At 43.6% G+C, this 21,047-nt stretch overlaps 1 protein-coding gene across 4 annotated transcripts in view; it reads left to right on the top strand.

The window, feature by feature from the left end:
- ENTHD1 (ENTH domain containing 1) overlaps positions 1-2,474 on the top strand; it is a 106,069-nt gene extending 103,595 nt beyond the window's left edge. For all 4 annotated transcript variants that reach the window (XM_074271764.1, XM_074271766.1, XM_074271763.1 and 1 more), the window contains one exon: positions 1,251-2,474. In XM_074271764.1, the coding sequence (XP_074127865.1) occupies positions 1,251-1,849 (599 nt within the window). In that variant the 3' untranslated portion in view covers positions 1,850-2,474. The remainder of the gene's footprint in view (positions 1-1,250) is intronic.
- Positions 2,475-21,047: the final 18,573 nt, after the last annotated feature.

The following is a 21,047-nucleotide window of genomic DNA, read 5'->3' as shown; positions in this document are numbered from 1 at the left end:
CCACCGAGTCAGGGACCCTCACTGGATTCCAGCTCAGCCCGTTTGAACTGATCTGGCTCTGGACAAGTCCCTCGTCTCGTAGCCTTGACTTCTTAAATGGCCTCCAAGGTTCCTTCTAGCCCTGGGAGTCTGACCTTTCCAGTCTTACTGCCTTGTTCACATCCTATGGCCTGGAGGTCCCTTTCCAGACTTTGTTGGCCTTTTTTCTCACACCTTGCTGAGGCCCAGAATGCCCTACGACCTCCATTGTTTTCTCCATATTGAAAACCTTCCCATCCCTTAAGCCCAGCTCTAAAACCTCTTCCTCCCTGTGCCCTTCCCTCAGCCCATCTCTGGAAGCATCAGATTCTCCTCCCCCTCCCCCCACTCCTCCCTGCTCTATCCCATACAAAGACAGGGACAAGCCAGGGGCTCTGCAATCAGTCAGGACTGCTCTTGGGAGCAGGAACTCCCTCCCCATGGTAGGTTGCCCCCTTTTCTGCAACTTTCCATCTTAGAGTGTTCCCTGAGCCTCTGAGAGTTGGGGCGGCCAGGATGGCTAGGAGGCCCATCTCCGGCCCTATGCCAGCCCTGCTCTGCACCCAGGACGTCCCTGAAAGCACAGCTGCCCAAGTACAGTAAAGGAACACAGGGGAAAAGGAACGTCTGGGCTGTAGGGCAAAATAAAACCTCCATTCGGAGAGGATGGCCAGGATGGAGGCCAGGATGGAGGCCGGGCTGTGAGGTGATCGCTGAAACAACCGAGGCTCTTCAGCCTGGAGAAGAGAACTTTAGGGGGATGTGAGAGTGTTTAGGGCACATCCAGGTACTTTAGGGTTGATCTATGGAAGAGGAATTAGGCTCTTTCTGCTTGGTCCTAGAGGGGATAGCAAGAGGGCAGTCGTGGTTTGCCGAAAGGACCAAGTTCCTTATCATTTGAACTCTCCTAAAGTAGACTGGGAAGCCTCAAGAGGCACCGAGGGGGCTGCTGCTTGGCCTTGAGGTCAAGCTTCCATTTTCCTGGAATTCTCAGGTGAGGTCCAGGTGAGAACAGATGACGAGATTCTGTCATTATGTTCATTTGAATTCTCTAGGCATTTTAGATGTTTCTGCAACTCTAGATGTTCACAGGTCCTTATTTAGGATAATTTCATTAAAACCTTAAGTTTAATACGATTCACTTGTCAAGATCTTTGTTTATGCAAACGATTTGGACTGTTAATCTCCTTTAGATATTACACAACCTTTGTCTTATTTTACATCTATTTTAGATTCGACCGTCTCCGAAGGAACATCCTCGTCCTTTTCTACCTTCTTCATCTCATCCCCTGACTTAGCCATTCCAGAAAACACCCCTCATGCGTTAGGTCTGTCTTCTGATAGATCTTCCCGTAGGCCTTCATCCCACGGGCCTTCCTCCTCCTCCTCTATGCTCTTTAAAGAGATTCAGGTCAAGGTGGACCACCCCTTTGGTCCTTGCCTTCCCTCTTCAGATGAAGATGAGAGCGATAGTATCAACCTGTTAGACATCCTCCCCGATAACTCCGATTCTGCCAATCCTGTCACGAGTGACAGGATATTCCCCGTGCAGGAAATTCAGTGCCTGGACCCGGCCTTGGATCCTGCCCCCCTCACGGGCAAGGGGCTCCCCGAGTCAGCGGGTCCCAACACACCCATTCTGGGTGCCTTAGGGGACATCAAGCACGCCATCAGGAGGCTGCATGGAGACCTGAGCAAGGTGGTCCAAGAGCTTCGCATCGTCAACAGCCACCTGGTAAGCATGGAGGCCAGGAAGAGTCAGCAAGCCCCTCTGCCCGTCAGCAAGCCCCTCTCACCTGGAGCTTCCATGGAAAACCTGAGTCAGTTCTGACCTTGCAGAGGACAATGGCAGTGCCTTCTCTCCCCACCTTCTCTCTCAAGATGCTGGAGAGTTGACTTTCCATGGATTTCTGGGCCCAGCAGCAGGATTAGTGTGGCAGTTTCTCTTTTTCCTTTAAATTTATTAACAATTATTTCTCCAATCAGGAGGAGGATGTGTGTCTCCTTTTTGTTTAAGGGAGAGAAAAGATTTTATGTTTGAAACACATTTTCAGGTTCTAGATAGGAGCACATTGTAAACCCAAGGGAATTTTATCTTTGATGTGCCGTTTATTTCAGAATGAATAAAGCTGTAGGAGAAGCCCTCTCTCCCAACTGGATCCCTCTATTCTCAAGTTATTCTCGACCAGGGTAGCAGGAATCCATTTGTGTTCAGTTACATAAAGCCCCTTTGTTAATACACCTGAGCCTCGGGGGAGGAGTCGTCTGGTCTACCCGAATCATTAAATTCATTGCTGTCATTGAGTCTCCCGACCTTAAACGGAGACTTGTGGCTTTCTCTCTTTGGTGTCACGGTCAGCTAGGAATTCCATAGAATCGAGCCCGCTATGTGCCCCCAAATAGCTGTCAATTACAACTTTTTATTGTTCATTTAAATTAAAATTCAACCACAAATGTATGCTGGCTCATTTCTTCTTTTCTTAGGGGAAATAAATTTGTTTTTATCTTATTTTTTGTCTTGGTAAATTAAACTGACCTTTCAAACACAGATGAGACTTGGTGATTCGAGCACAAAATGACTGTTTGGTGATCATCGTGGCCTCTTGGATAGTATTCTTCTGGGCTTTTGCTACTTTCTAAGTCTGGCCACCTGGTTTAAGAGGAAAGAGATCTGGCAATGGCAGCAGTTGAAAAACCCATTCCTGCTTTTGGCTGATTAAGAAGGTTAAACTGAGGATTAAATCTGGTTTTTCCAGTTAACATTTAAATTACATTTATCTGCATTATTTTTGTTACATTTAGTTCTAATAGTCAAGAGAAGCCTATAAATTAAAAAAAAACAAACAACTTCCCAGCAACTTGTCACTTTTTATTTAATGAACCACTACAGAATGATACAATAAATGAAATCCCCATTCTCTATTATTCATCTGGTTTACTAGCTTTACACTGATAGTTTTTCCAAATTATTTCAAATCTTAACTTATCAAACTTGAAAGAATTTTAGGTGAGTCCCTCATTGCAGAATTAATCACAATAGCAATTATTATTGCTATTAAAGGACCAGTTATTTCATCCCAGTGTGGAAATTCCCTACTGCATTGCAGATTGACAGCTCTTCCATAATTTATAGTCTTGATTTTTGGGATGCTACAAGGGTGACTCATCTGCCCACAGTCACACATGCAGATGTCAGAGAGTCTTTCCAACTCCGATGCCAGCCCTGACTCCTGTATGCTTCTCCACTGTGGAATGTTCACTGATAAATTGGTAGTTCCCTTTGCTGGCTCCTAATCATTTCTGGTACTTTAAAAAAAAAACTTTCAGGTACAGTGTTAAGCACATAGCAGGCTTTCAAAAAATGGTTGCTGAACGAATAAATGAATGAGTGGGTAATTTAGAGCTAAAGTCATATCCATGGTTCTGATTTTAAAATAACCAATTAACATAATGAATTCTAGACTAAGTAAACCAAAAATGCTCCATCCCCACTCCCCTCTCCAAAAGAAACATTTCCACATGAACTAAGAAGCAAGGTTTTAAATAAGGCTCAGATTCTAAGGAATTTCTTAATGTACCAGGGGAAGGGGACTTCAAAGGCACAGAAAATTTAGGAGACAGAAGACTGCATTAGCTTGGTGCCATGAAGAGCCCTCCATTAAAAATCTGTGGATATTTATTGGCAAGAATGGGAAGGAGGTGGCCTTTTAAACCATTACCTTCCTTCCCTCTCCCTACATCTTCAATCCATCCTAAATACTGACTTCCAATCCCAGGAAGCAAAAGTATCAGGTGGCCAGAAGCTTGTGACCAAGTCCACAAAAAATTAGACCCTTTGGGAAATTGTCCCCAAATTAGTGCTTCAAGTAAATTTTGCATAGCCCATATACTTCAATTGGTTAATTAACATAATTAACAAACGCCCTCTTTTGAATTTCCATTTAGCCCTCTCTATAAAAAAAGAATAAAGAAAGCCTGGCTTGATGAGTTGAAAAGGGACTTATCCTGATTCAATTTGAAGGCTTTTTGTAAAAGGAAAAACTCCATTAGATGGTATTTCTTCACCAGAATAATTATATTTTTTCTTGGTACTAAAAGCCTGTTCCAGGATAGGCTTGTTTTTTGTTTTTTTTTTTTTTTGTTGTTGTTTTTATGAATTTTCTCTTTTCTGGATTCCTTGATGGTACAAAGGCATGTCACTACCAAAGAGTCCAGGAAAATGGTCAGAAATGTGCATTTTCATTTTTAGCTTTCAGGCAATGGTCAGGATTCTGAGGTGTCAATGACTGGCCAAAGAAAGAAGTCTTGATGTTCTATAAAAATGTTCTATACAAGCTGATTTTAGAAAAGCCTGGAAAGTTTTACACAAACTGATGCTGAGTGAAACAAGCAGAACCAGGAGCACATAGTATACAATAACTGCAAGATTGTGTGATGTTCTACTATGAAAGACATTCTTCTCAACGGTTCAGTGATCCAAGGCAATCCCAATAGACTTTGGATAGAAAATGCCATCGGCATCCAGAGAGAGAACTATGGAGACTGAATGTAAATCAACACATGCTAGGTTCACTTCTTTTTTCTGTATTTTTTTTCTCTTACATGGTTTTTCTTTTTGCTCTGATTTTTCTCTCCCAACATGATTATTAAATTATAAATTTAAAATAAAAATTAAAAGATAAATATTTGTTTAAAGAAAAAGACCTCAAAGCAAATAAAGGGAGTGTTTTGAAAATGAAGTGTGGTAGAAATAGTAGAATTCAAGGTTTCCCACAAGCTACTTAGGTAAGAAAGTGGTGAAATAGATTGAAAAACAGACTACTTGTGAGGCTTCAGTGACATATCTTTCCACCAACTGTTTTCAATTTGACTGGGCTGCTCTGACCAGGCTTTTTTTTCTTTTTAGCTATAATACTTTTGTGTGTCTTCATTTTATCAAAAGAATATTTGAGAACAGACTTGGATTAATAAAAGGAAAAAATTTAGAGTTGGTTTGACTGCACCTTTTTCGCTGGGTTGTACCTTATTTTTAATAGCAACATTCTGAAATGTGATGAAACACAAATGTGATATGTGGAATGGAAGCTTTTCTTCCAGGCTCTTAAGTGATTTGAGCAGGCCAAGCATATTATTGCTACACCAGAAAATGTTCCCCATCTTTTATCATCAGACAGACTTAGGAAAAGAGCAAATTGGCTCAGAAGGAACTGCATTTTCGAGATGATTTTGTTTGGTTATTTTGAATTCTGTTTTCTCACTGACGGTGCCAAAAGTTTTCAGCGATGTGGTAATTATTGTAGAATGATGGCTGCAGGCAGCCGAAGCTATTCGAATAAAGAAAAAACTGCAATCTAAAGCATCACAATATGGTTTGTGTAGTTGGTTCTACTCTGTCAGCTTTGGGTCCCTGCATTTCTACTGCATCTCTTCCTCTCTCCTCCACTTGAGAGCAAGACCAGAGGACAGGCTGTTTGTCTACTTGGGTCATAGAGACATCTTATTCTACAAGGTACAGCCTCTGAGAGTTATTTAAATTTGTGCTTATTAAGAGATCTTAGCACATCCAAGAGTGTGAAAACATCTCTAGCAGAAGAGGATTGTCACAATTTATCAGCTTCGGCTACACAAATAACATTTGGATATGCTAACAGTCTCTAAAGGCATCAGTTATCAGTTAAATTCATAAAAGTATTGCTCCTGACAGGTTCAGAGAGAGGAATACGTGAGTTTCCTGATTTGCAGATTCTTCACGAGCATCGGTTTTAGCGATGGTATATATGTGCATGTGTCTGTACGGATATCTATAATTATATTTATGCATAGAGAAAGTCTATTTGTAAATGCAGATACAAATGTGACTTTACAAGACATAAATTTCCAATGATCACATACCAATTGGGTGACGTTGGGAGAGACAGAAGAGAAAGAAGAAGATGACAGTCCTAAGTCAAAAACAACTTCCCTTTGTTCTCCATTTATTAAATATCCACTATATGCAATTTTTTTAAGTGTATCTCTTCAAAGTCTCCAGAGATCCCCTCATGGTCAAAGCCAATGGCTTTTTCTCAGTCCTTTTGGATCTTCCTGCAGCATATCTTCAGGCTCCCCCTTTCACTCTATGTTTTTTCCCTAAAAGAGTAATAATACATAAGCCTTCAAGTACCGTATGAATATGTATTATTTTCTTAAGTGACATGAATAGAGGGATTCAAGATCTGTAAAGCATTTTACATCCATTAGCATATGTAAACACTTTCAGTTACTTCCATGTATGATTGTACAGCATAGCTGCAATCCATCCCATCCTGGCTACCACCATCTTGGAATACACTCCACTTTGTCAACATCCTCCCTAAAATATGGTACCCAGAAGGGAATCCAGTACTTCCTCCAAATGTGATCTGAACAGGCCAAAGTTCAATGAAACTGATTCAGGACATTGTACTTCTATCAAGGAATCCTAAGATCACACTCACTTTTTAAACTACCAGCCTCCCCTGAACTAACTTATCTTGATCAATTATAACCATCATCAGTTACGACCTGAAGTCTTTTTTATATCATTCAACCACATCTTGGAGCAGTGAGGTGTATGGGCAGATAGAGCATCAAACCTGAAGCCAGAAGATGAGTCTGCCTTCAAATCTGGCTGGGTGATGTAGGCGAGTCATTTCATCCTATTTACCTCGGTTTCCTCATCTGCAAAATGAGCTGGAGAAGGAAATGGCAAAAATGGCAAACTCTTCCAATATCTTTGCCAAGAAAATCCCAAATGGGGACAAGAAGAGTCATTTCAGCTGAAAGGACTGAACAACAAAACCACATCTCTCCTATTACATGCTCATCTATTATTTTACGATTATCTCCCAACTAGAGCTCAAGTCCCTTGAGGGCAGGGACTCTATCTTTGTTTACTTCTTTTTTTGGCTTGAGTGCACAGGTAGGTGCATGTATGTCCACATGCACACACACACTCCTGTAGGTAATAAAGGCTTGCTGAATGAATAGCACTGATAGGCATGGCAGTTCCCATTGGAGAAACAGAGATGGCCGCAGAGGTTAAGTGACAACCTTTCCATATTCTAAGTCTCTTAAGACCTTCATTCAAGGTCTCAGAACATCCCATTTCTCACCTGGCTGCACTCCACTGGGACATCTCCAACTTCTCCGGATTCCTTTTCCTTCCTGCCTTCTCCCCTCCTTTTGTGCGTTGTCTCTTCCGTAAGCCTGTGGAAGGCAGGGACTGTAATTTTTCATATTTGTTTCCCCAACACTTATCACTGCGCTTAATGTTTATCAACTGTGACTGTGACAAATGGTGAACAAGTACATATCTACACTGTTGGGAAGTATCTTCATCAGGAGTTTCCTTTACCAAAGAAATCATAGTCCGCATCCCAGCAGCCCAGCATAACAAATACAAAAGTAGCTTTGATGTAAAGGTCCTTCGTCCTCAGGGAGGTCTATTCCAAAAGCAAGAGAAATAGATTAGAAAAGAAGGAGAATGGTATTCAAACGAAAGAGAATGGCTGATGTAAAGAGATAATTAGACAGTAGGAGGATCCATATAGACCCCATGACCATGGCTGAAATGGAGAAAGCCTCCCACAGAAGTGCTCAAGCCTCCAAGGCCCATATTATTCCCAATGGAGTTGGAGCACTGCCATTGCAGCTTTCCACCATAGAAAGATAATGCCATAATCTTGTTCCAGGAGAGATTTCCAAGAAAAGGAATCACGGCGGCTTCTCAGTGAGCATAGGGTAATTGCATGAACACCAAACTGGAAGTCGGGAGAGTCAGTCCTCACGTGCCTTTGTCTACCATTAACTCTAGTTTCTGGGTGACTTTGGGTAAGCCACTTTCTATCTCTCAGTTCCTAATTTGTAAAATAAAGGTGCTGGGCTAAGTGGTCCCGGAGCTAGAAGTCTGTGGCTTGGATTTGTATCTGAGTGCATCATGGCTGCTTGCTTCCTTTCCTCTCAACATTCTCTCCCAAGTCATAAATGCAGAGACCTAGAAGAGCTCAGTGCTGGCTTTCGAAGTGAGGAGTAAAGGGCAATTGTACTTTCCTCTTATTAGTTTTCCTTCTCTTTGAGTTCAGAATCATAGAATATGAGAGGTGCAAGGAACCTTGGGGTTCTCCCCACTTTGGTTTTTTTTTTTTGTTCAAGGTCACCGAGCATGATGGGAAATCAAGGGGCCGGACTCCCTCTCCAGACATCATAGGTATTGCTTAGTATCCCTCCCACCCATCTCTCTTTTTTTCTCTCTGGCAACTGAGAATTGGGAGAAGGATCATCAGTCAGTTCTCAATCCTTAGTGAGCACTTAGGTGGCAGACACTGTGTTCTGGGTTAAGACTTAAAAGGCAGGGCCTGCTTTCAAGGAGCTCACATTCCAATAGCCTCTCTCTAAGAGTTGGTTCTGTGGTGAGGCGGACCCTTCTGGTTCCCTTTAATGGATCCCTATCTCAGGCCCTGTCCTACTGCTGTCACGCCATTGTACTCTGCATGGAACAGCTTCTGAGGGGCTCACTTTTTATTTAGGCAAAAACCATTTACTCCTGAAATCCACTTGCCTCTAGAATGCACCATGTCTTTTTTTTCCAACCTGAGATAAAAATTGGGAGTCTCTACAGAGGAAAAAAGCATGCAGCATACAGTGGGAAACTAAAGAAGGAATTCAGGTTTGAATGCAATTATATCAAATTGCATTCGGTTCCAAATTGCATAGCTAATGTCCTTACTTCTGCCAAAAAAAAAAAAAGAGAAAAAGAAAATCACATAGAAGTCTCAGCATGGGAAACTGCACCATTCTTTCCGCAATCTCAAATTACTGAGTGCCATAAAGCCCTTTAGCATCTTTTTTTATACCAAAATTCTCCAGATGGCACTATATTCAAATCAACAGATTCATCAAGCATTTATTAGCACCTAATTTGTATGAGACACTGCGAGCACTAGGGATACAGTACCTGCCTTCAAGGGAACTACCTGAGGGACATAACAAATAAACAAATGGATGCTGCCCTTGATGGAGATGAGGAGGGAGTACATTTCATGTGCTCCTGGGGAAATGGCAGAACAGACAGAGATAGAAGGGGAGCAAAGGAAAGGAAAGACAGAGAATAAGATGGGAGAGAGACAGAGAGGGAAGAAAGAGAAGGAAACAGAGAGAGAGGGAAAAAGAGGGGGGAGAGAGGGAGAGTGAGAGAGAGAGGGAAAGAGGAGGGAGAGAGGGAGAGAGAGAGAGGGAAAGAGGGAGAGGGAGGGAGGGAAGAAGTTGTGGAGAAGACAGGAAGGCACACCTGGAAGAGCAGACCTTGGCAAGAAGGGCTAGGTTCTCCTTTTGAAGCCCAGTGGATAAAATACTTGTTAGCCCTGAGTTCAAGTCTGTCCCAGATACTACTATTAAGAACATTTATATAGTGGTTTAAGGATGGTAACAACTTTACCAATATCTCATTTATCCTCATAATGACCCTGAAAAGTAGGTGATGACAAAACTGAGGAAGACGGAGATTAAGTGACTTGGCCAGAGTCATACTGCTAAAAAGTGTCTGAATCAGGATTTGAATTCAGTCCTTTCTTATCCAAGTCCTGCAATCTACCTACTGCACTATCTGTCTCAGACAGACAGTTTTTAATAACTATCTGACAAGTCACTTTACCTATGCTTGCCTCAGTTTTCCCATCTGTCAAATGAAGATTAAAACCATCAACTCCTCCCAGGATCAATGTGAAGTCCAAATGCGATAAAATTGGTAAGGTGCTTTGCATACACTGCAATGTTATAAAAATGCTTGCCATTATTGTTATTTTTCAGAAGTAGCTATAGGAGGAGAGCTTAGCTAAGCTTTCAAGGTGTGGAATAAGGGAGAGGAGACAGTTCCTCCATGATGACTTCCATTTTCTCATTTGGTATGAGATGAGGATGTCTGCTGAGGGAGGTAGAGGAGGCACTGGGGTTTTGAGGAAAAAAGAGAATAGTTTGGTTGGGAATAGCCAAAAGGGAAGGAGTTAATCAAGGTAGAAAACTGTGATCTTGGAAGAACCCACATGACCAGCCCTGGGAAGGGGAGCAATGGAAAGACTCAAAGAGGGTCTCAGTTAGCTGACCCTCCCTTACCCCATCCTCCCTCTCTCATTCTGTGTGTTCTTGTCCTTCCATAGATAATCCATCCAAAATATGGAAAGAGAATCACAGGATTTGCTTGTCCTCCTATTTCTAGAGCACAAATGTCAGGAGCTCTTGGGCCATCCATCTACTGCCTTGACCTCTTAGCACATTACCATCCTACCTCTTCCCTGTGTGCAGAGAGTCCCTGAAGTCCCTTCTTGCATGCAGTAATCATTAATAAAAAGTTGCAGCCTACTTGAGACCATGAGCACAAACTCACATAGCCCCTTCTCTCTAGCTGGCCCCAGACTCCCAGTTACGCTTTCCTGCAGCCCCCCAGACCATCCCTGTACCCTCCACCTCTCATTTTGAGATCAGTAATCAACAGCACTATTACCTCTGGGAAGAGAGTGTCACTCAACTGCCCTGTGGGCCATTGACTGTTCCTGTGATTTCCCGAACCAAAATATTCTTCCCTGATTGCCATTTTCTTGTATTCCTGATAGAATCTAGGCACCCAAGGGCAGAGATGAGTTCTCTGAGTTATTTGTGAGCATCTGCTAGCCTGGGAAGTTGAACCCTTCCTCTTCATCACGTCCACCCGTTGTTTCTCATTCTGCCCTCTGGGATAGATAATTCCTCTTCCCTGTGACGATGCTGCAGATATTCGAGGGCAGATAGACCTGGTCATACTTGAAGACCAGAGGAAGCTAAAAAGGGATGCCAGGTTTCACGATTGCCTCAAAGAACAGATAACTCGCTGAGATCACAAAACTTTGAACGATCCAGAAAATAAAGGCGTAAATTGAGCTATCAGTTTAACAAGCCTGAGATTGGAGAGTGTGATAGAAATGCCAATAATAGACCCACTGAGGGCAATTTCCATCGGCAGCTTGAAAGTGTACGAGAAGGGGTCCAAAGGGGGCCTAATTGAGAAGCAGGGTTGATCAGGAAGACAAGCGGGTCTCTGATGGAAGATTGGCGAGATGTGAGTGTCATACCTCAGTGGAGGCCGGCTCAAGTGGACCTAATCAGAACCCTGCTCGGGCTGATGAATATATTCAAAGTCAGGTACCAGCAGGCACAATTCCGGCACCTCCTACCCTTCCCCACTCAGGGACGAGACAGGAACACATCCACCTGGTGCTGTTACAAAACAGGAGTCATAAACTTGTCCCATCGGCAAGGGAACAGACCCGTCTAAGCAGTACATATGCTATGGTTTCAAATCCTGCCCATTGGGATCCGGAGGCGCTCCCCAGAGCACAAAACACCTCCAAAGGAGGTGGGTGACTCCATTACAAGTGCCCTTAGCAGTGTAGAGCTGAAAAGGGGTTGGAGGAAGTCCATCTAAGCCATTTTCTTGGATCAGCCCATCGTCTAGTCCCAAACAAAGCTGCCAATGACTGACTGAGTTACAGCTCTACCTTCCTTGTCTGTCTGCATCGGCTCTAGGTTACAGCCATCCCGCTGTCTATCTGTAATGATCTCGGGTTAGCCCAGTATGTGGGATAGCGATGACACAAGAACAGTCCAAGAGTACTGTCCTGGGATAGTTCTGGAGCGCATCAGACTGTGTAAGGAGGTAGATGCTCCCCTTTCCCTTCATTCCACCATAACAGTGGCTTCCCGAGCTAATATGGGGACAGGCAACAATGGTTTCCTTTCACAGAATCATGGCACCTCAAAGTTGCGAGAGAACTCGGAAACTTACCCCGAAACAAAACTCTCCAGGATGGAATGCTGGACATCTAACCTTGGTTTAGTGAGAGGGAACCCATTCCTTCACTTATTCGTTCATCCATCAACTATTTCCCAAGTGCCCACTATGTGCAGATCACCATGCTAGTAGCCCCCAGAGGAGGCTTTTACAAAAAGTTTACACAAGTTTACGCAAAGTTTACCAAAAATCCAGTCCTGAGCTCAGGGACTGAGCTTACAGTCTAGTAGGGGGATTAGACACACACACACGGTGAAGTGAATTAGGAATTAGGACTATTACTTCCAAAAAGAGAACCAAGGCAAACAAGTCACATTGGAGTTGTGCTTTTTAATGGAATGGAAATTCAACAGAATTATACTTTGAATTTCGTCTCAGACACTTAAATGTGTCTCCCAGAGCCAGTTTCTTCATCTGCAAAATGGGAGAATTAGTCCCTGTGGTGCTTCCCTGCATGATGATCATTGAAGATTTCCCCTATAAGTATTTGAGGAGAAATTCAAGGTACAAATTCAAGATGCTTTTATTAAGCACCCATCTATATGCAGAGACTTGTTCTGTGTCCTAGGGGAAACTATAGTGGCGAAGCCACCATAATTACTCATAGTTAACTCCACTCAATTAGCTAACATTTATTAAGCACCTGTTTTGTACTAGTTACTGTGCTAACTGCTGGGAACACAATAAAAGCTAATGCTCTGTACAAGTTACCTTTTTGGGTTCGTGGGGAACATATGCAAGTAGAGTGCTTAATGGATTTCTATCCCTTGACTTCCAAGCTGGGAAGAAGACTCTGAATCATATCGAATGCGTGACTTCTCCAGGCAGCTCAAGACTGAATAAGCTGGAGAGAGCATTCCAAGGGAGCTACCTGTATTAATTAACCAGATCTGGTCCCTGTCTCTAGAGAGCAGAGGGTTAGCTCTGGATTGGAATTGCTTGTGTGACTGGAGGCAAGTCAGATCTCAGTTTTCTCACCTAGAGGAGAGGGTTGAAGGAGTTGACTTTCAATTCAAAATGTGTGATTCTAAAGGAGCCCAGAGATATCTAACCTCATTGTTTTACTCTCCTTCATTTTCACAAGCATTTTCTGCAGGTTCGATGTGAAATCATTCCCCTTAAAACAGACCTTCTTATTTTTTGCCTTATTTAATTCATTAGCATAATTCACCACCTTTAATACTGGGAAATTAGTGTTTCTTTGGTGGCTCATTAATTTCTGCTTTTTCACCTAAAGAGGCCAGAGTTCATGGAAACAATATTATGTAAAAACTAGAAACGATTCCCATCCTTTAGATGAGAGGAGAAAGAGGGAGGGGAAGAAAGCTTATCAGGCTGATTTTGTCTAGACACCTAAATGACAATTTTTAGGAGGATGAATTTCAATGACTAATCTATTGAAATTGGCGACAAGATTATTCCACTGCAGGGGCCCTAGATCAGAAAAAAAGGCACATTATGCATCCTCTTCCTGTACAGTCATTGCCCTCTGCAAGAAAGAAAGTAAATGTCATTGCTTGTGGATGAATCAATCAATCAGTCCATTCATTAGAGATCTGTGAATAGTCAGAGTTGGGACTTAAGAAGTCACCTGTTCCTAGCCCCCCATTTCACCAAGGAGGAAGTAGAACAGCTTCTGGTGTAGTGCATGATGGAGTGGTAGCTAGAGCCCTGAGCCTGGAACAGAGAAGACCCAAGTTCCAGTCCCACATGAATATTCCCAAGTTGTTTCACCTCGGACACCTTGGTCCTACCCTCTCTTTGCTCCACTTTAGCTTCTTGGGGGCAGGAACTGTCTTTTTGTATATCCTGTGCTTGGCACATAGTAGGTGTTTAATAAATGTTTAACGATTGACTGATCTGTAAAAAAAACACCCCTTCATTGGGCTTGAGGATGGTCTATGATCCTAGGAGAAGCCAGTTATCCAACTACAAGCCACCTACAACACTAAAAAAAATCAGAGGATTGGAACTTGAAAGGGATCTTAATGGAAACTGAGGCTAAGTGATTAAATCACTTGGGCAGAATCAAGTCCTCTGATTCAAGAGGAAATCTTCCTCCTGTCCTAATCTGAACTCTGAAAGGTGGGTCACTTCCCACCCACATCTTCCTTTCCATTTAACAGATCCCCAGGAGAGTCTCATTACTGGATAGATGGATCCACAACAGGCACAGAACCACGGAAGGGAAACCATGAATTTCTTTGGCTTTGCTTGTATTTTTGAATGTAAAAGAATACATGAGAGGCAGAGTTAGAGCAGTGGTTAGAAAGCAGGCTACCATTTACCCTTTTGGTGTGCCAGACATGTAAGTTGCCCAGTAGATCCTGACTTGAATTGGTAAAGAACATTTCTTCACCCAAGGTAAGATCACAGGACCCAAAAATAAAAGATCAGCAATGCAAATAGTCTTGGCCAAAATTAAAAGAGAAAACTTAGATCCTTGATGCTTATTACCAAGGAAGAAACATTTCAGCACCTGGGACAGGGCCTACAGGCTTTACTGTAGCTCCGTGACTATCCCATGGAAGATCAAGGACCAGCTGGTTGAAGCAAGTGAGAGGAGGGTGCTAATCCTCTGGGAGATTTGCTATTTTGAGGGACATTCATCGAGGATTTACTAGATCCTGGGCTGGGTCCCCTCACTTCCCAGGAGGAGCTGCAGGAGTGCTTGCAATTTTTCACTGTGAATTCGCCCCTTTCTTGTCAAGTCAGCCAATATTCACAAATCACCTGCTCTACACCAGAGCCCAGGGGAATGTAAGAAAGGCAGAAACAGCCTCCACTTTCAAGCTCATAGTATAATGGGAGAGGCAGTCTCTAAACAACTGAGATACAGACACTAAACTAGAGGTAGCCTCAGAAGGAAGACCCGTCCTCAGGGGGTGGGGAGGTGGGAGGGACAGCCATCAGTAGGACATCACTTCATGGCAAACCCCAAAGCTTGGGATGCCTGCATGGCTTAGCCACCACCACCATGACCTAGGTAAATTCCATAATCATTTAATAAATGAGCTAAGTGCAAAGTTTGGGGAGAAGTGTCAAGCTGGAGATGCTTTTAGGAACCTTCCATAGCTCCCCATTGCCTTCTGGTACTGGCATTCAAAACTTTCTCCATTCTGGATCCTTATGCCTTACCTTTTCCTCAGATCCCCCCTTATGTAGCCTCATTCCTTCTGTTCTAGGAAAATTGAGCTCCTCTATGTTCCCTAAATCTAATTCTTTTTTTTCCCTGAGGCAATTGGGGTTAAGTGACTTGCCCAGGGTCACACAACCAAGGAAGTGTTACGTATCTCAGACCTGGATTTGAACTCAGGTCCTCCTGACTTCAGGGCTGGTGCTCTGTCCACGGTGCCACCTAGCAGCCCCACCCTGAACCTAATTCTAATTTTTCCTTCTGTCCTAAGTAGGACAGCCAAGGGAAAAGAAGTGTGTGTCTTTGTGGGTACAGTCATGTTATGTATTCTATGTTGTCCATGTTGTGTATATTCTCACCAATAAGTGTCTTTATACACTCAGACTTGGGCAGTCTAGTTTGTGTGTATATGCAAATCCACCTTTGTGCATGTGTGTCTTTGTGTGCACACATTTATATTATTTACTAATATATATATACATATATATATATATATATATATATATATATATATATATATATAGTGCATGTGTGTGTTTATACTGTGTGGTCTGTATTTTTTGTGAGTGTTGTGTGAATGTATCCATGTATTTGGATGTGCAAGTGTATATGTGTGATTCTATATTCATTTAACCATTCACAGTCCACAGTGTACAAAGTACCAAACGAAAAACTAGGGAACTTTTTTTGGAGATGTGATACAAAGATAAGTGGAGCCCACTCCCTGCCCTATGTTCTGGGTATGTGTGTGTGAATATCTGTATCTATGATTGCATGTGTCCTGCCTGCATGTGTGAGCATGTGTGTAAAGGCAGTGGAAGGAAGAGCAAGTTGAGGGAAGGATGGAAAAGAAAAGATTGGAGAAAAGAAAGGAACTCATACAGCAGCTCTCAATCTGGAGATGATTATTTCAGGCTGCAAACTTTCCAGAATCCTTCTGCATTTTGTCTTAAGCTGTGGAATCGAGCTCTGGCCTAATCAATGTTCAGAGGCTGTGAAATACAATCCATTTTTCATGAGCCATGTCCTCACCAAGTGTGTTTTGGGACCCCTCCTCACCAGCCATTCTGGAGATTGTCGTTCCACGGAACCCCTCAAACTTCACTCTCCTTGGGGTCGCAATGGAAAGAGTCCTGTCCTTTCCAGTCCTGCTGAAGCATCACAAACCTGGGATTTCAGGCTCTTCAGCCCAGGCGTGATAAAGCAAGGCCCTGTGGATTGTGGGTAATGATAGAACAAGAAAGGGAAAATCAAACATCTTCCTGCAAGAGGCAGAATAAAAAGAAAAGATGGAAAGGAGTTGGTTTGATTTAAATCTAGCCTTGGGAAGGAAAGTAATATGAGATAAGGAAGGATGAGGTAGGACCAGATGGTGGTGGGCTTTGAATGGCAGAGTATTGAATTAGACATGCCTCCCAGGCAATGGAAGAGTCACTGAAGGCTGTGGAGGTATGGAAAATGGACCGGGCAAGAGGTAGACTCAAGGCAGGAGGCCCTTGTGATAGTCCAGAAGAACGATAAGAACTTGAATGAGGCTATGAGGATATTAGATTTGAAAGGCATTGAGGAAAAATCAGCAGAACTTGGTGACCCGTATGAATCACCATGGTGATCATCATGGGACATGAGAGAGTTCAGGAGGACCTGAAATGCTGGGAGGACGGTGGGGGCCATTATCTGAAATAACTCTGGGAACCTATCCATATCCAGAGAAAGAACTGATTGTGTCTGAGTACAGATTAAAGCATATTCTCTCTCTCTCTGTCTCTCTCTCTCTCTGTCTGTCTCTGTCTCTGTCTCTCTCTCTCTCTCTCTCTCTCTCTCTCTCTCTCTCTCTCTCTCTCTCTCTCTCTCTCTCTGTGTGTGTGTGTGTGTGTGTGTGTCTCTCTCTCTGTCTCTCTCTGTCTCTCTGTCTCTCTGTCTCTCTCTCTGTCTCTCTCTCTTCTCTCTGTCTCTCTCTGTCTCTCTCTGTCTCTGTCTCTCTCTTCTCTCTGTCTCTCTCTCTCTCTCTCTCTCTCCTCTCTGTCTCTCTCTCTGTCTCTGTCTCTGTCTCTCTCTCTCTCTCTCTCTCTCTCTCTCTCTCTGTGTGTGTGTGTGTGTGTGTCTCTCTCTCTGTCTCTCTGTCTCTCTCTGTCTCTCTGTCTCTCTGTCTCTCTCTCTGTCTCTCTCTCTTCTCTCTGTCTCTCTCTGTCTCTGTCTCTCTCTTCTCTCTGTCTCTCTCTCTCTCTCTTCTCTCTGTCTCTCTCTCTGTCTCTGTGTCTCTCTGTCTCTCTCTGTCTCTCTCTGTCTCTCTGTCTTTCTCTCTGTCTCTCTCCTCTCTGTCTCTCTCTCTGTCTCTCTCTCTGTCTGTCTCTCTCTGTCTCTGTCTCTCTCTTCTCTCTGTCTCTCTCTCTGTCTCTGTGTCTCTCTCTGTCTCTCTCTCTGTCCCTCTGTCTCTCTCTGTCTCTCTCTCTGTTTCTCTCTCTCTGTTTCTCTCTGTCTGTTTCTCTCTGTCTCTGTCTCTCATCTCTCTTCTCTGTCTCTCTGTTTCATTTCTCTCTTTTCTCTCTCTCCTCTCTGTGTCTCTGTCTCTGTCTCTCTCTTTGTCTCTCTCCCTTTTATTTTTCTTGAGGTTTTTTGTGGAGGGGAGATCTACATTTTGTTTCACAACATGATTTTTATGGAAATGTTTTGCTTAATTTCATATGTACTTAATGGGAGAGAATCTAGAACTCCAAAGTTTTAAAAACAAAGGTTAAAAATGTTTTAAATGTAACTGGGGAAAAATATTAAATCCTTTTTTTTAAAGACAAAAAACACAAGAATAAAACAGCCAACAGCAGTTGGAAATGTGTTTCTAGAGGTTGGGCAAAAAAATTGGAGTTGGGGAGAGAAATTTGGGGATTATCTAAATGGAGGCAAAAATGAAAATCATGTATTTCCACAAATTATTGAAAAAATGTGGCTTTTTGTAGTCTCAGTGTTGGAAATCTGCCCATTTTCGATGTTTACCGAGTTCTGTACTCAAGAGCCAAGCACAGCAATCAGAAAATGTCAGAATCTCAGAGCTGCCTGTCTGGTTCAATGCGTAGATAAAAAAAAAATAATTCTGCCTGTGACATACAGGACCCCTAATCTTTGCTCGAAGACTTCCAGGGAGGGAGAAGCCCCTTCTGCTTGGGGACAGCTCTCATTGTTGGGAAGTCCTTAAGGAAGTTTTAAAATCCATTGCCTTGTTAACTTGTCCCCATGGATGATATTCCTGTCCTCTGGGGCTCAGCAGCACAGGACTAATCCTTAATCTCCTTCACGCGATGTCCTTCAAACAGTAGAAGACAGAGATTCCACAGAATCTAAACCATCTCGTGTTTTCATTGATTATTCACAAAGGAAACTCCCAGATCAGCACTTCCTAAGGGGCAAGGAGAAGTTAAGTGGCTGGCCCAGAGTCATTCTGCTAGACTGTGTCACATAGGACTCAAACCCAGGCCTTGGAGGCTGATTCTCCATATACTGCTGCCTCCCTTTCCTCAGTCTAAATATTCCCACTTCCTCCAATCATTCCTCACAAAGCAAGGCTTTATGTCACTCAGTCCACAAGCATTTATTAAACACTTATGATTTGCCAGGATTTCAAGTGGGGGAAGACAATACATAATAAGGAGCTGGAAAAAGAAGGGGGAGATACTGTCTGAAGTAACTGGGTAGAGCTGAGCTTGTGACTCCCAGCACAGAGTCCCATCCACTACCCTACAAAACCCTGAGGAAATCAACTTTTCTTAGAGTGGCTAGCCTGTGTGTCCCTTCCCAGAGAGCCTTTACTTGGCTGATCAACAAGAATATTTTTCATTTCCAAAAGCACCCTTGTCAAGGCAGGATGGTACGAGACAAGAGCTCGGTTTTCTCTGGAGAACAGGAAACAAACGATCCCCATGAAAAGCTCCTCTGTCAGCCACGCAGGGCTCCGGAGATGTCCCACGACGTGCGACATCAGAGGCTGTCATTAATTTTTAAGCACGTTGTTATCATGCATCAAGATGTCTGGCTGGAATTCCAGTGGATCCTAGCGTGACCTTTAAAAATGGTCCAGGATCAGCAAAATAAGCCGTACTCCCAGGTGAGGAAGCCAATTCAAAGCCTGCACAAAGCCCCTCCACCAGCCTGCCATCCCAGCCACTGCAAGAATTTCTCTCAGCTGGGTCTAGGAGTTAGACAAATTAACCCCTTCTCTTACCAGGCCCTTAGGAAAGGACAGGTTTGTATTTAGCTTGTGAACTCCCCAAGAATACCGATGGTCTTTTGCCATTCTTTGCATCCTTGCTTTTAGCACAGTGCTTGGCACATAATGGGCAATTAGTGGGGATTCTGTGTGTGTGTATGTCTGTCTGTCAGTCTCTGTTTCTGTCTGTCTTTGTTTCTTTCTTGTCTCTCTGTGTGTGTCTGAATCATTCTGTCTCTTTGTCTTTGTCTTTTCTTGTCTCTGTTTCTGTCTTTGTCTCTGCCTCTGTCTTTCTTTACCTCTCTCTGTGTGTCTGTGTCTATATCTCTTTCTGTTTCTGTCTCTCTGTTTCTGCCTCTGTTTCTCCCTCCCTTCCTTCTTTTATTTCTCTTTTCTCTTAGTCACTTTATCCCTGTAGCTTCTTTCTGTAGATACGTCTTCTTCCTTCACCCGATCTTCAGACATAGGATGTAACAGAAAGGGACTAAACAGCCCCTGCTATAGGAGATGACCTTCAGAGCTCCTTCCGACACAGGAAGTCAGTGATTCTGGGACTCCTGATGCTGGCTTACACCCAGACCCAGGCAAAGGGGAGGAAAAGGGTTAGGACTGCCTGAGGGGGCCGTGGGTTCTTTACCCAAGCAGTGTGGGGCAGGAGAACAGAGAAGGAGACCCGGGCAGAGAAGGGAAAGAGAAGGTCCGGATCTTGTCCCTCGCTGGCTGGGAGAAATGCTCAGAGAGGAACTGGTACACAGACCAACAGCATCATCGGCCCTTTTCTCAGTCCTGGGAGTTTGCCACTTAAGGATTAGTCCCCTCAGTTTCCATAGGAGGAAGCTACCTGCCCAGTCTCCAATCCAAGCCTTCTGGGTCTCTCGAGTGAGAAGGGTTGTGAGTGGGAAGAGTGTAAGGAACCCAGTCTAGGAAACTCTCCAGAACTATAACCCACAGTAAATGTGCTAACCTACACTAGTCGGGGGCGGTTCTTCACTGGAGAAGCCTGTGGGCTGACTCTGACCTCCTGGGTCCCTTTCAACGAACTGTCATCAAGTCACATCTTAGAGCTGGGAACCACCTCGGACTATCAAGGGGATGCCCACTTTTGGGGTGGACAGAGGAGTGCGATTTCATTCATATAAAGACAATAAAAAATAAGAGCATTTATTAAGCACTTACTATATGCAAGCACTGGCTAAGCACTTTTTAAATCCCCACAATAACAGTGAGAAAAGTAGATGCTATTATTCCTATTTTACAGATTAGAAAACTGAGGCAAGAGCAGCTAGATGGTGCTGGGCATAGAGTCTGGTCCTGGAGCAAGAAGGACCTGAACTCAAATATGGTCTTAGAAGCTTATTGTGTGAGCTTACTGTGTCACTTAACTCTGAATGTTTCCTCAAAAGAAAAATGGAAGGGAGGGAGGAAGGGAGGGAAGGAAGGAGGGAGGGAGAGAGGGAGGGACGGAAGGAGGGAGGGAGAGAGGGAAGGAAGGAATGGGTGAATAAGATCACACAATGAGTAAGGGTCAAGGGTCAAACTGGATTTGAACTCAGGTCCTCCTGGCACCGGAGCCGATGCTCTGTCCCATCTAGCTGTCCTCCTCTGACATTACAGAAAGGAACCCCAGACCAGCTGTGTGCAGGACAGGTGCAGAGCCAGAGAGGGAAGTTTAAAGCTCTCCTCTTGGGCAGACAAGGAGTCGCCGCCTCCATGGCTGTTCCAGTATCTTCTGATTGATTCCGAGGGGAAGCCAAGTGATCACTTGTCTGGGATGGAAGGATGTCAGATCCAACCCTGGGAAGGACCCCAGGGGTTAGCTCGCCCAACCCTCTCATCCTCCAGGTGGGAACACTGAG

Source organism: Sminthopsis crassicaudata, chromosome 5 (assembly GCF_048593235.1).
Source record: "Sminthopsis crassicaudata isolate SCR6 chromosome 5, ASM4859323v1, whole genome shotgun sequence".
In the NCBI taxonomy this organism is placed as follows: Eukaryota; Metazoa; Chordata; class Mammalia; order Dasyuromorphia; family Dasyuridae; genus Sminthopsis; species Sminthopsis crassicaudata.
This window is presented reverse-complemented; position numbering and strand designations above follow the sequence as displayed.